We start from the raw sequence: 14,697 nt of genomic DNA, 5'->3' as shown, positions 1-14,697 counted from the left end.
GTGGTTTTAATAAAGATATTCAATAAGTCAGTAGGCCTAAATCATTTAAAAAGGAGTTGAAAAGAAAATAGGTTAAACGTAACATTTGAAAACATTATCCTCTAAAGAAAACATACTTATCACAGTTGCTTTTCATTCATAACTACTTTTTATTATTTCAAATGATCAATATAGATATCAGGAACAAACTGTAGTTAGGCTAATTGTTTCGGTCTCTGAACGGTCGTGACTTCCGACTTCTGCGCTGCTGTAGATGATCTGCATTTTGTCTGGTGCTCCTGTTTGGTATATGGAGGTTGTACTTCAAAGATCGTACTTATTGTCACTCTAAGGTCTCTTTTTGATGAGTAGCTTGAATGCTATTTATTCCCCATTTGAATAAGAGCGTCAGCTAAATTAATCCGTGTAAATGTAGACTAAATGTGAGATGTCGCAGGGTCAGGTGTGTCCACCGAGACGAGGCCTTTCTTGAAGCTCCTCCAGCTCGATTTGGTTGTAAACGAGTTTCACTAGTTTGGTGACGGCACGTCACGTGGTTCATAGACCTACACGCAGTTGTACACGCTTTTTTAGGTTGGTCTTATCGACATCTGTGGCCTTTGGAGGCGACTGGTCTAACAATGACGAGGCAAGACGATGCTCACAGCTATGTACAGCTCCCGCGCTCCCGTGTTTAAACCGCCGTTTCGTCGTCTGGTATCCAACGACCAGCACCGGACAGGCCTGGCCCTGCAACCGAGCAGTCTTCGACCCGGTTAGACCGACACCTGGGCAGTTGTGACAGCTATGCAGTGGGCGGACACTACCTGAGAGAACCCTAGGTACCTCCGGGGTGAGTTATGAGAACCCTGGGTACCTCAGGGGTGAGTTAGGCGCCAATTAAATGACTGTAGCCTATAATTGATCCCATAATATAAAAGTGGGCCTAATATTAAAGGTGTCTCCAACCTCTGAAAAATATATGAGTGCTTTGTGATCACAGATATGTGCTACACACGTTGTGTTTTGCCTGGGCGTAATGACGCATTTCAATTTTAAAAACGAAAAAGCGCAGAACACAGCGAGGCTCCACTGTCCTCCAGTCCCCACAATCAGACTCCTGGCTGGGCCGAAAATGGCAGCGATGCTCGGCAGGGATGTGGGTACTGGTACAGGATCAAGGCGGCTCTACTCAGTAATACCCTGGTCCCAGAATGGCCCAGCTATCCAGAGACAGAGGGCGACGCCAGGCAGGATGTCCTGAGAGTGCGCGGAAGGCGCGGTCTCTCGCTGACGCCTGTAAAACCTCCTATTCCCTCTTCTTAATTGATTTGCTAATAATTAACTCAGTCTGTACATCGATTTTCTTTTGACGGATACCAAACATATCGGCTGGTGACACAAGCCGCCTGTCTTTATGTGCTGGTTATTAAGGACTCACCACGGAACAAAAATCGACCTCCATCGATTCCAGATCGCACGGCAGGGACGCGTTCTAATGGGGGTAATTGACATTTGTTCACAGAGCGGAATAAAGAGACCATGGGCACGCGTCTGTGCGGGGACGACGAGTCAGATGGTGAGCAGATTCGCAGCCACCTCTGAAAAGACAACTGATGGCTGAATAGGAATTTAAAATGGATTACAATTGCTCCTTGTATTAAAATACCAAAACACAAGAGACGCGTGCAACGAGGTGTTCGCTCAGTTTACGGCACACAACTATCCACAGGCTGACATTTCGGCGTCTGGTGGACCCTTGAAGATGGTCTAGTAATCGGGGAATATCATTCAAGATACTTCACAAGGCTACGTAGCTTACTGTGGCACCTCGTTCAAACAGCCTGTTTTATTAAAGCGTGCAGACCACATGCATAACAGGCCGCACCGCAGCGCGTGAGGGATGAAGAGGGAGGAACAGACACGTTATTAAAAAAAATCAGTCGGTACGCTACCGAACAGAATCTCAGTCTGTTTCTCTTTTCCTTCTATGATATTGACAGAGTAGCTACATTGTTGCTAGAGCAAATTTTAAAGGGCAGATTTCGATCTCGTTTCGGCTATCTGGGCGATTCAGAAGTAGCCTAGCACAGAGAGAGAGAGAGAGAGAGAGAGAGAGAGAGAGAGAGAGAGAGAGGAAGAGCGGGAGGGAAGAGATGATGAGAGGAGGAGAAGAGGAGAGAGAGGGAACGGGAAAAAGAAAAGGAGGGGAGGGTTGGGGAGGGACGGGTGACGCGGAGCATATGCAAACAGCCAATCAGTATTCAGTATTCAGCAAACTAAAGTGTGCATCAGCCTCCTGCCCCCTCCCTCCCTCGGTAGGGATTTTTTTACCCGCTTTTCCAGCGATGAGCCACCGTCTTCGCCATACGCGCGAGCAGCCAGGAGAAGCGCAAGACGAAAAACAGAGTGAGGTATTGGAGGAAGGATGGGAATGCGTGGGAGTCGGAGAGGCAGAGATGTGTGTGTGTGTGTGTGGGGGGGGGGGGGGGGGGGGGTTGGACCGAGCAAAACACTGAGGGGGTGGGTTAGTAACGCGGAGTAACTGCCCTTCCCCTGGCCATCCGTCCGTCCGTCCGTCACTTATTGTCCTCCGCCTTCCTCTCCTCCGCGACCATTAGTAGTTACCATGACGACAGGCTGGTTGTGCTGCTGAAAGGAAAAGAAAAGAAGGCACGTTCGCGCGAGGGGTGAAAAGTGGACATTTGGAGAAGAGGATGGACGGACCTTCATATGAAAATCTTTATGTTGTTAACAACCTTGTTCAATCAATGTTAAAGCAGTAAAACAAATAACTCATATCCTACCTAGTCTACCACCTGACATCTAAAGTAGAGTTCTGGTTAATTACTATCATCATTACACAACATTTAGCCTGTTGCCACAACACCAGCAGGCTAAAGTTGGTGTCTGCTTCGTTCTGACATTCACCAGGCAACAATCTAGGCTACAGTATCACGACAGAGAGTCTCGACACAACAACGTTGTTTACCGCTAGAAAGGCCATTGATATTATAAGCCTACCCCACAGTTGTCTGGTCTGCACAGAATAGAAGCCATTGTCGAGACGCGCTGCGAGAAACACAGCAATTCCGCCCCCTGGTGGCAGAGCTCCGTGTGTACGGCTCCGACCGGCAGGAGCGCTACTGCTACTTTACTCTATGCGCGGACATAAACATAGACACATCCAAACCACTTCAAACGGTTTTGTTCAGGTGGCATCCTCTTGGACGGTCCACTGCAGCCCGTATGTTGATGAGGGGACAGCAGTTTTTCCCAAAGATTCTAGAGGTTTATATTTAAATTAATTAGCAGACGCCTTTGTGCAAAAAACAAACGTAATCTACATTATATTAAATATTATATATATAAATTATATTAAATATTAAACACGCCAGAGAGGTAGCTCATCCCACCGTCTATATTCCAGGTCTCGTTTTTGTTTGGGAGACAGGCTGCCCCCACTTTTTGTTTTTCCAGAGACCGTTTTTTTTTGCAGTAGGCTACCTACTCATGGAATGGGGCAGCTAGCGGTCGTGAGGAGATGATTGCTGAATGTGACAAAAAATGTTATGGGCTTGAAATCGCGTAAAATCCCTGACTGCCCATTTAAAATACTTCACTTAAAGAGCGCTGCTTTTTACATCTAGGCTAGACTCAAAGCCATCGAAATGAACTAGGCTTTAAACATTATCATGGATCTCTGTTTATGTTAAATAATAATTGTACATTAAGTTAAACCCCTTATCACCAAAGACATCAGTGAACAGTCATACATTTGTATATTCAGTCATATTTATTTGATTTGTCTGGCGTCTTTGCTCTGAGGAGCCAAATTTAAATGATTTTGACCATATACAGCTATGATAAAGCAAAATGAAAACACAACAACCGCCCTGGCTTAGCTGATAAAATATATCTTTCATGGGCATATTTAACGTTAGTGGTAAAAAGTAAACGGTCTTCATTGCTGCGGCTCACGCTTGGCACAGAGGAGGAAGGACAGGCAGCACCAGGCGGTGCCAGCGCTCCTGTTGGCCTCAGCGTCCGCAGGCGGGGGCACCAGGCGGGCGTAGCCCTGGGCACTGGGCTCCTGGACCTGAACACACAGCTTCTCACACTCCTCACTGCCGGTCTGGGGCATGAAGGCTGCATTGTCCGCGTCCGACTCCTCGTCCAGCAGGACCTGGGGGCCCAGGGCAGATGCGAGGGCCGAGAGGGGCCACTGGGGCTCAAACAGCAGCTGGCACGGGGCAGTATCCTCCGCCAAGGTGCCAGCTCCAGGCTGCTGCTCCATGACATGGAGCTGGACATCTGAGACCTGCAGCAGGGCCGGAGCGCCGCTCTCCTCTGCCAGAGGACCGCTGGAGGCACATGGCTCCACCTCCTGCCACTGCGGGGCAGCGTACTCCTGCTGCGTCCACTGAGTGCTGGACAGAAGCTCGTGGTAGTCGAAGTCCGAGGGGGGTAGCAGCAGCTCTTCAAACGGAGAGGAGTACTCGTCGCTTTCTGCGCTGCTGGTGGCCGATTCCGCAGAGGCTGGGCGGGAGTCTCCGCTGGGCTGGCAGGGTGGAGCTGGCCACTGCTCGCAGGGCAGCCAGAGCTCAGGCTGTTCCAGAGGGGGTAAATCAGGCACAGGGCTTCCCGCACACCGCTGCTCACCAATGTCCTGGCTGTCCTCCACATCTCCAGAGAGAGCTCTCCTTTCATCCAGCACCATTGCCTGATCAGAGAGGCTCTCACCAGCTTCAGCACCATGGACAGCGGTTTCAGTGAAAGTCTCAGGGATCTCTGGCTCTGTAATGAGGGTCTCTGTGTCTCTAGTGAGGGTCTCGGGCAGCAGGGCATCTTCAGTGCTCAGTCCTCTGAGTTGGGCCTCCAGGTCCTTACACACCTCTGACGTGTTGCGTCTGTTTTGACGGACAGAGCACACTTCCTGCTGAGGGTCCGGCTGATCTTGGCTGGGCAGAGGAACACTGGGATCTCCCACTACTTCTCCCAGCTCCAGACTCTCACGCAGCCTGCTCAAAGATGCCGTGCCTCCGGGCGGCAACGGCGGCCCGATCACGATTTTAGTGGGGACTTTGTCCCCCTGACTGTTCTCCATCGTCACTCGAGAGATAAGAAACGACAACAAAGTTCAGCCGTTAAGACGGCGCGTGAGTGGAACATTGTGTTGCGTCAGTCATTATTACACCCGACTGGAATGTATTTGTTGCCGAGGAAACCGTAAAATGCGCATAATATGAAATCAAACCTTTTAGAAACTCTATCACCAAAACACGCTGCTGTTAATAACACTTTGGTTAATAATAGTGTAGAAGGTCTAGGGCTATGTGGTAGCCTAGGCTCGGGTAGTCTACGCTATCAGTAAGAGGTCAAGTAGCGATGCGATGCGCTTTCTTGCTCATATATTTTAATCTAACTGTCGTTAGAAATCCGTCTATGTTCAGAAAATACATGACATTTCATACTCTATAGCCTATTTAAAGTTTCTATCCAATTTGGTTTAGGCATAAGTAGGTTAGGCTACAAACTTCACCAATCAGTTACGGAAACGTTTTATGTGGCTATTTCTTATTTAGTAGGCCTAGGGCTAAAATTCGCGAGTGGTTATAATAGCAAATTGGTACACTTTAGGACCGAGGTGAAGTTAGTTTGATATTTGGATATTCGACAGATATTCATTTTTTTAAATGCAAGCGGTTTCACCCCGTGTTTGCAGACAATGTACAAACAGATGACCTGTCTACTTGCTCCCAGCCGACCTACTTAGGGACCGTCTATAAAATACCTTCTGAATTACCTTCATAGTCTTTTTTGTCAATAGCTTTGACATCATGTGACCTAGTGACTCCAAACCAATGCAGAATAGTTATCCTATATGGGACTCATCAAACACACCTCTTTTTATAGCGACTGTATGCACGCTGTATTTTATATGAATTTTCTTTAAAGAAAATACATTATTTCATTGAAAGAAACAGACTCATTTTTTCAATACCTCCCAAGCCATATGACCTAGTGACTCCAAACCAATGCAGAATAAGTATCCTATATGGGACTCATCAGACACAGCTCTTTTTATAGTGACTGTATGCACGCTGTATTTTATATGAATTTTTTAAAGAAAATACATTATTTCATAGAAAGAAACAGACTCCTTTTTTCAATACCTCCCAAGCCATATGACCTAGTGACGCCAAACCAATGCAGAACAGTTATCCTTTATGAGACTCATCAGACACACCTCTTTTTATAGTCACTGTATTTATACTAATATTTTAAAGAAAATACATTATTTCCTATAAGAAACGATCTCCTTTTTTTCAATACCTCCCAAGCCATGTGACCTAGGGACTCCAAACCAATGCAGAATAGTTATTCTATAGTAGGCTAGCCTACTATTTATTTGTGATTAACAGTGAAATGTAAACCTGGTCAACTCCATGACTGTGCAAATGGGAAAAGAATAGACCTATAAATAAATCAGATAAATTCATAATAATGGGCATAAAGTTATGGTTTGGAGGAGGTTACGTTTAAGTTTTTTGTTAATATGAAAACTCATTATTTTCATGCTTCATGTAAGCCTTTTCAACTTTATTAGAAACTAATGTAGCCTAGTAATCTAATCTGCCCTCGCGTCCATCCTCTTGGCCCTCTATATGCTCCCTTTAGGCTCCATCCTTAGAAAATATGGCAGCCTAGCCTATCTCTTTCCACTGCTATGCAGATGACACTCAAATTTACCTTCCCCTGAAAGGTCAGGACTCATTAAAACCTCTCCTAGACTGTCATGATGATGTTAAAGCCTGGATGGCCTTATATTTTTTGAAGGAGGACTTCAGTTTTGAACAACAAAACTGAAGTCAAACTGAAGTCCTCCTATTAGGACTTTGACTCCCTGAGGCCCTATGGAAAGCCCTCTGTAAAGAGCCTGGGTGTGATCATGGACGGAGATCTTATTTTTGACAAACAGGTCCGTAGTCAAAGCTAGTTTCTTCCAGTTAAGAAACACATATCTAAAATCAAGCCTTTCCTGACTTTTGTGGTCTTTGAAAAAGTAATCCATGCCTTCATAACAACCAGACTGGACTACTATAACTCCTGCATGTTGGTCTCAGCTCGCAGTTCGCAGCTCGCCTCTTAAAGGAGATATTGACCTAAAGTGTGTTGAAACATGATACCGAGTGTGAACGTATGTCTCATAACTCATCTCGGCTTGTCCCCTGCACTCCGAAATCTGGCGCTATATGCTACCAACAGGTTTTCAAAGGGGGTGCCTTGGGCATCAGCCACTGTTTTTATTTGCATGCAAATAAATCACTACTGGAAGCAACTGGAATCCATGCATTTCCACGGAATTATTTTTGGAATCTGATCCCTTATCATTCCTGTTCATTCGTCCAACTTTAACATTTTGCTAACAACCTTTAAATGCTTAAATGGCAAAGCCCCCAGCTATCTCACTGACCGATTACATAAATACTCTCCTGTAAGAAATATTAGATCTTCTGATCTATTTCTGCTGACTGTTCCCAAAACCAAATTTAAATGTTATGGAGACCGTGGTTTTGCTGCTACTGCCCCAAACTTTGAAACAATCCCCCTCCCCACATTAGACTAGCCCCTTCGCTAAATATTTTCAAATCTCATCTCAAAGCAAATTTCTACTCTATAGCTTTTAAATCAGTTTAAGCTTTCTTTTAAAGAAAGAACACACACCACTACCATACTTTAGATTTTAGATTATTACCTAGTATATAATCTTATTAGTATTATTATTATTATTGCTTTGATCTGAGATCTACTCTGTATTATTATTATTTTATACTATTATTTTACTATTGTTTATTTTTTTATTTTATTTTACAGCACTTTGGTCAACTTGTTTGTTTTTTAAATATACTCTGTTATAGTCTAGTTAGCTGTAGTAGCACCTTTAGTTATACTGTGGTGTAGTCTAGTTAGCTGTATACTGTGGTGTAGTCTAGTTAGCTGTAGTGGGTATACTGTGGTGTAGTCTAGTTAGCTGTATACTGTGGTGTAGTCTAGTTAGCTGTAGTGGGTATACTGTGGTGTAGTCTAGTTAGCTGTAGTGGGTATACTGTGATCAACCCCAAATATTAATATGTATCCTTGCCTATTTTAAGTAGGTATACTGAGATCGTGATGCTTTTTAAGTGGGTATACTGCATAGTCCTGCGTATCACGTAGACTACACCACTGGGCCTGAGGGTCTTACCATGACCACCCCACTACCCTCGCCATGCCGTATGTAGCCCACTGGTTCACTACAGTGGTCACTGGCCAACCAGAATTGGTGATGAAAGACAAGCTGTTGTGCCTCACATGTGATGCAGACAGTAGGTGACTGACACAGAAGGCTTTGAGTGTGTGCTACACAGCCTCAGCCTGCAAGGCCACTAAAGTAGATACCGTTTTTATTGGTCCCCTTCAGAAGAACATGGACACGAGGAAGACAAGACACTCCTTTGGCTGATAAAGATTGACTTTATCTGAAACTATTTTAAACGTACACAAACATATTTAATTAAGATTTAATTAAGTACAACAAAGTGCATGACTATATATTTCCAGAAAAAAAGACATCAAATACTTCTTCAATCATTCTTTCCTGTTGTAATGCACCGTAGAGGCGGGAGAGGCCCCCCTCCTACAGGGGGCAATACTGAGCACAGACTCGAGATGAAGGCGATTATTCCCAAATCAAACACAAAGGACCAGAAACCAGACTAATCAGTCTAATTAGAACACCCAGCTGCTGTACAATACCAAGAACCCCCCCCCCCCCCCATTACAGAACACACACATACGGCCCATGGCCCTGCTTCCAGTTATCGTGGAAGTTTGGCAGTAGTTTCACCACACATCCCACCCACTCACTCTCGCACACACACACACACACTCTATGTCTCTCTCTCTCTCTCTCTCTCTACGGTGTAAGGATACTTAATCAGTATGGACACACACACAGCAGTTTGGCCTCTTGTGCAGTCTGACGACACAGTCTCTCAGCATCACCACACACACACAGACACACAAACACAGCAGTTTGGCCTCTGCTGTGGTCTGACATGATGTAGCCTCTCGTCAGCGTCACCATAGTACCAATGGAAGAGGTCAGAGGTCAAAAATAAAAATCCTCCTGCTGTGTCGTCACCAGTGAGCTTCCTCACGTCCAGCTGGGACCTGGGCACAACACACAGAGGAGACAGAGATGTGAACATCTTCATAATCATCACCACCACCACCATCACCACAAAGAGGAGACAGAGATGTACACATCATCACCATCATCATCATCATTATCATCACCAGTGGCGGACCGTCAGGGCCTTCAAGGCCTTCTCTGAAGGCCTAACTATTTTGAAATGAATGAAAAATAATAGTATCTTTAATAACATTGTACTTTAGCATTTATTATTTGCTTCTGCGTCTCCTTCCCCGATCGTTCTTGACTACTACCATATCCTACCGTAGTCCGATATGTAATTTGATTGACAGATTGTGTGAACAAATAGTGAGGGGGTGTGAAACATTTTTATCCAATCGCCCGCATCAGGCCTTCACAAGGAATCACTGCGTTTTTGGTACCTAAGCAACCATTAGAAATCATATGTTTGGATTCGGGTTGATTGATGGCTACATCTGACTGATTAGCCAATCAAGTAGACCTGTTATGGTGGGGTAGGCAGGTCTGGCTGCAGTTGGGAACGCAATGTTCGAAAAGAATACCCGGAACCGTTCATCACGAATTTTGACGCTGTCTTTTTGACGTGAGGAATGGAGGAACTTCATGAGCATCTTCTCAGTCAGACAGACTGACATTCACTGGAAAAGTAGGCTACATGTCACACTGAGATGGCTATGGTTATAGTTATGAACAGTAAATTGACCGTTTTTGTTTAAAAAAATATATATCGATAAGCAAAATAATATAGGCTAATGTAACGTTACAGTGTCAGCTGGACTACATGTTAGCAAGATGCACATAACGTCAGATAGCTCTGCACGTAGCTGAGCCTATGCAGGAATTGGTAAGTTTTGTTTCATGTTTATTTGATAACATAGACTTGTAATAGATGTTTGTTATCTGGCCCTTTTCTATATAAAAAAAGTGTTTTTGTACTGCTTGCAGACTGCAGTGTCTGCTTGGTTACTACTAGATTGTATGCTAGCTTGAAGCTGTGTTTGAGTTGGTGGTTTGGTGAAGATGTCTGGATCGGCATCTATGTGAAAACTGTCATTTGTCTTTGGTTCCCTGCCCTGCTAGTTTATCGTATTTTTTTTAATCTCTCTGAGTTTTGTGGAAATTATTGGTAAAAACAGACCAGGCCATCAGGCATTCTAAAATAGCCAACAAGCAGTAGCAGCATTCGGGCAATACACATAGATATATATACGGCAATACATCTTATGACTTATGTTTAATAACATGGTGGTGTGCTGTGACATTTTTTACCGATGGCCTGGTCTGATTTCACCAATAATTTCCACAAAACTCAGAGAGATTAAAAAAAGTACGATAAACTAGCAGGGCAGGGAACCAAAGACAAATAACAGTTTTCACATATTATTTTTTCGATGCATCGATTAATCTAACGATTCATTTTTTTTTCAGTCCGATTCGATTCAATCGATTATCTCCTCATTAATTGACTAATAGCAATTTATACATGTTGATTTACATATCTGAATGAAAAAACATGAATTCCTTAACATTGGAATATATGTTTATTGCTCTTAAAAATCCAAAATAAAAGACTATACAAGCGCAAAGTAATGCATTCTTAGTCAGAGGTAGCATTCAATAAAGTAGTATAGTTCAGTAGTATAGGGCTAATTGAGTGCCTGTCAATTTAAGACGTTCGTGAGGGAACCCTTGTAATTGTAACACTAACACAGTTAAAAGCCTGCTGATGTGTGGATGCAATTCATAATGTAGTTAGTTCAAATAACGGTTCGTACTTCTCCTTGGGACAAGCACTTTTGAGTCTTGGAAAACACTTTTCCATTTACATCGGGATTTTGCAAACATTCAGTGTCAGAGTCAATAAAATGATCCCTGCATGAGTAACGAAATTGACAAGCAGCTGTAAGTAATCATGCTAAATTCGACATCCAAACAGTATTCTAACGTTAGCTTTGAGATACTGCTTGATTGCATAACCTAACTTAGTTTAATCTCCTCAGTGTATGTTGTGATAAGACCTTAGCAGAGTTAGCCTAACTTTAATGCAGCAGTTTTGAACAAATTTGCGCAGCATGGTCACGATGCTAAGCGGATTTAATAGCAATTTAGCCCGCAGTGTCTATGCAATGCTTCTATGTGGCAACAACAATCCTGCAACAATCGTGAATATTGCAGCGAGCTCGTTACGAGAGAGAGCGGGCAGGGCAAGGAAAGGCTGCGTGTGTAAAAAGCGCAGCTCAATGAAAGGATTTTATCTAGAGATGCACCGATATGGAATTTTAGGGCCGATAATGATAACCGATATTTATTGGTTTGTTGTGGCCGATACCGATACGATAACCAATAATAAAGTGAAAAGTGATTTGGGGAAACCATTTAATAAGCATAATTTTATTGCAGTAATTTTACCTGAAACGGTACGGGTGGGGTGTACTTTTGTGTTCATTCATTATTCTATTTTGGAGGTGAAATGGAAAATGGAAAAACAAGTAGTATATATATATTTATAGCGTCGTGAAAAATCACCACAATAGGCTACTAGTATAAATAACAAATAAAATATGTCTAAAGCATGTTAATATGCAAAAGCAATACAAAAGTAATATAGGCCTAGACCAAATTAGTCGAGAAAAAGGTGAATCTCCTGTGCGGCCCTCTCTCCAGTCTCCCTCTAGTGCCCCCCTCCCCCACCTCCCTGTGGTCTGTTCGATTATGCCTCAATCCCAAATTTGGCAGAGAATTTGGCAGAGAGTCGGGGGCGGAAAAAAGGAAAAAGAAGAGACAGCGAGATGATGCTCGCGTATCATTTGCAGTTAAGACAATGTTTTAAATAAAAAAATAAAAAAGTTTTGTAGCCCTTCCGTGTATGCATGTCTATGCATATGCCAGGTAATACTACTACAGTCAATAAACTTTGTAACGTAAGCTCCTACTAGCCATGTTCATGTTCAAGTGTTACGTTGCAAATGATTGATGCTGGCTAGCTAGTTATTTTACGTTGTGGATATGGATATGGAGTATGGGTTATTGAATGCAATTCAACACTCTGCTCTTTTCTGTTAACGTTAGCAATCGGTGCATAAGACTAGCAATCCTACCTCAGGTTGCTAGCTAGCAATACTATTTCTGATTATGCTTTAACTGGGCTTGCTATTTCTTTTAGCCATCAGAGATATAACGTTAGTCAGGTAACGTTAGCCTATTAGCCTAGTTTGCTTTGCATTTCAGGATGCTTTTTTGGCGTTTGTTATCAATTATGATAACAACCACCAAGGACCACCAAGGGGGTGGTCGGGGGCACCACCAAGCATTTGTGCTTAGGGCACCCAAGCGGCCCTGCTGGTATGACTGGTCTGTAAGCTACACACACACACACTGACCTGGTGTGAGTGGTCTGTGAGCTGCTCCATCAGCATGCGGCGTCCATGCTCGTAGTCGTCCTGGTCGACGCTGACCAGCAGCTGCAAGCGGTGGTGTCCGGCGGCCCGCCGAAGCGCGTCCGTGAGGAACACGTCCTTCAGCGCCTCGGTCAGCGCGCCGCTCAGGTAGTCTGCCCAGAACGCGTCCAGCTTGGACACCTCGGAGAACTTGATGTCACAGTTGATGGAGCCCAGGTCCCGTGCCCGCAGCATGGCGTTGGCACGGCCAAACAGGTCCAGCTGACGCGCCAGCGGCTCACGCTTGGTAGACGAGACGGACGCACGCAGGACCGACTCCTGCTCGGAGTACTCGGGACGCACACGCAGACGGATATCTGGGGGGGGGGGGATAGAGAGAGAGAGAGTGAGAGAGAGAGTGAGAGGGAGAGAGACGAGGTGGAAATGAATAAACAGAATAAGTAAAAGAATGAAAGAGGAGGATGAGTAGAGGTGGAGAGAAGAGATGATGAGAGATTAAAGAGAGGAAAGGAGGGTGAGGAGATTAGAGGAGAGGGGAGAGGAGAGAGAGAGCGTCAGTGTGAGCAGGAAAGGATTGTGTCCAGTCACACTTGGCTTCAGATTGAAGGCTGTAAAGGGCTCTGTGTAGACTAGCGTCCTGTGTGGTCTGCCCTCCAAACCCACTGAACATCTCAGCACTCTCTCTCTCACACACACACTCTCACGAGCCATGGCATCCAGAAATACAAGCACAGAGCAGCAGGTTGGCATGTTGGGGGGCACCAGTGACTGGCTCAGCCAGAGCAGCAGGGTGGTTGGCATGTTAGGGGGCATAGCATTGGGCCCAGCTGGGTGGTTGGCATGTTAGGGGGCATAGCATTGGGCCCAGCTGGGTGGTTGGCATGTAAGGGGGCATAGCATTGGGCCCAGCTGAAGTGGGCGTCTTTGGGACATGAACCTGGCCACATACTCACACACACAGGGCATTCTGCAAGACTGCTGGTCGGACAGCTAATTATCACCCAGACACAGTAGGCATTAAGACAGAGAGGCCATTAAGACAGGGGCATTGAGGCAGAGACTGGTGTAAGGGGTTGAATGCATCTGTAGGCGGGTGCCAGGTCATAGTCAGGCAGAAAGGGCGCTGGGAATAAAGATGGCAGAACCCAGAGGTCACAAAGATGGGGACATTAAGGCAGAGAAAAGCATGAAAGCAGAGTGGGCATAGATGGCACATTCTGGGGGAACAATCCCCAACATTATTAAGATGGACGCCATGGGCAGCACCTTAAAATAGACGCTGTGAGGAGTGGGCAGCACCTTAAAATGGATGCCGTGAGGAGTAGGCAGCACCTTAAAATGGACACCGTGAGGAGTAGGCAGCACCTTAAAATGGACGCTGTGTGGGCAGCACCTTAAGATGGACGTCGTGAGGAGTGGGCAGCACCTTAAGATGAAATGTCGTGGGCAGCACCTTAAGATGGACGTTGTGGGGAGTAAGCAGCACATTTACATTTATTTAACAGACGCCTCTATCCAAATCAGAGTTGAGTGGGGAGGACGCTATAGGGAGTACCTTAAGATGGACGCTATAGGGAGCACCTTAAGATGGACGCCGTGGAGAGGACGCTACAGGGAGCACCTTAAGATGGATGCCGTGGGGAATGGACAGCACCTTAAAATGGACACAGACCTGTGTGGCGGAGTGGAGTGTGTGTGTGTGAGTTGGCCTAGAGGCCACAGGAGTGTGTGGGGCCGTGTGTGTGTGGGTTGGCCTAGAGGCCACAGGGCACGTGTGTGTGTCTCCATCCCCCAGAGAGCTCCAGGAGAGGCGATCGTCATGCTACGCTGCTGTACAGACACACACACAGTTGGGATCGGGAGGCCTTCATCAGTCAGCCATATACTCTGCTTGGACTTCAACACACACACACACACCCCTGATATAGAAATGGGGGACCCTGAGCAGCGTGTGCACACACACACACACACGTGAGACCGATAGGGAGATCCTGAGAGGGCTGGACTGTGTAAAGGGGGACGAGGGGACGCCCCAGAGGAGCAGGACTGTGTTAAAGGGGGACATCCTAGAGGAGCAGGACTGTGTTAAAGGGGACATCC

General features: G+C 45.4%; 1 protein-coding gene and 1 long non-coding RNA gene across 5 annotated transcripts in view; one reads left to right on the top strand and one right to left on the bottom strand.

Moving 5' to 3' along the window:
- LOC121721356 overlaps window positions 1-13,110 on the top strand; it is a 22,456-nt gene extending 9,346 nt beyond the window's left edge. Inside the window, exons 2-4 of the long non-coding RNA XR_006034804.1 lie at window positions 8,553-8,561; window positions 11,789-11,798; window positions 13,101-13,110. This is a non-coding gene — a long non-coding RNA (uncharacterized LOC121721356). The remainder of the gene's footprint in view (window positions 1-8,552; window positions 8,562-11,788; window positions 11,799-13,100) is intronic.
- Window positions 1-14,697, bottom strand: part of dedd1 (death effector domain-containing 1) — a 29,956-nt gene that overhangs the window by 2,686 nt on the left and 12,573 nt on the right. For 2 of the 4 annotated variants that reach the window (XM_042108213.1, XM_042108215.1), the window contains exons 5-6: window positions 12,580-12,953; window positions 8,467-9,195 (exon numbers count right to left, since the gene is read on the bottom strand). In XM_042108213.1, coding sequence (XP_041964147.1) covers window positions 9,163-9,195; window positions 12,580-12,953 — 407 coding nt within the window. In that variant the 3' untranslated portion in view covers window positions 8,467-9,162. Of the gene's footprint in view, window positions 1-8,466; window positions 9,196-12,579; window positions 12,954-14,697 lie in introns of those variants that run through there. The other 2 variants (XR_006034803.1, XR_006034802.1) reach the window with 2 other exon arrangements.

This window comes from Alosa sapidissima, chromosome 10 (assembly GCF_018492685.1).
Source record: "Alosa sapidissima isolate fAloSap1 chromosome 10, fAloSap1.pri, whole genome shotgun sequence".
Lineage (NCBI taxonomy): Eukaryota > Metazoa > Chordata > Actinopteri > Clupeiformes > Clupeidae > Alosa > Alosa sapidissima.
This window is presented reverse-complemented; position numbering and strand designations above follow the sequence as displayed.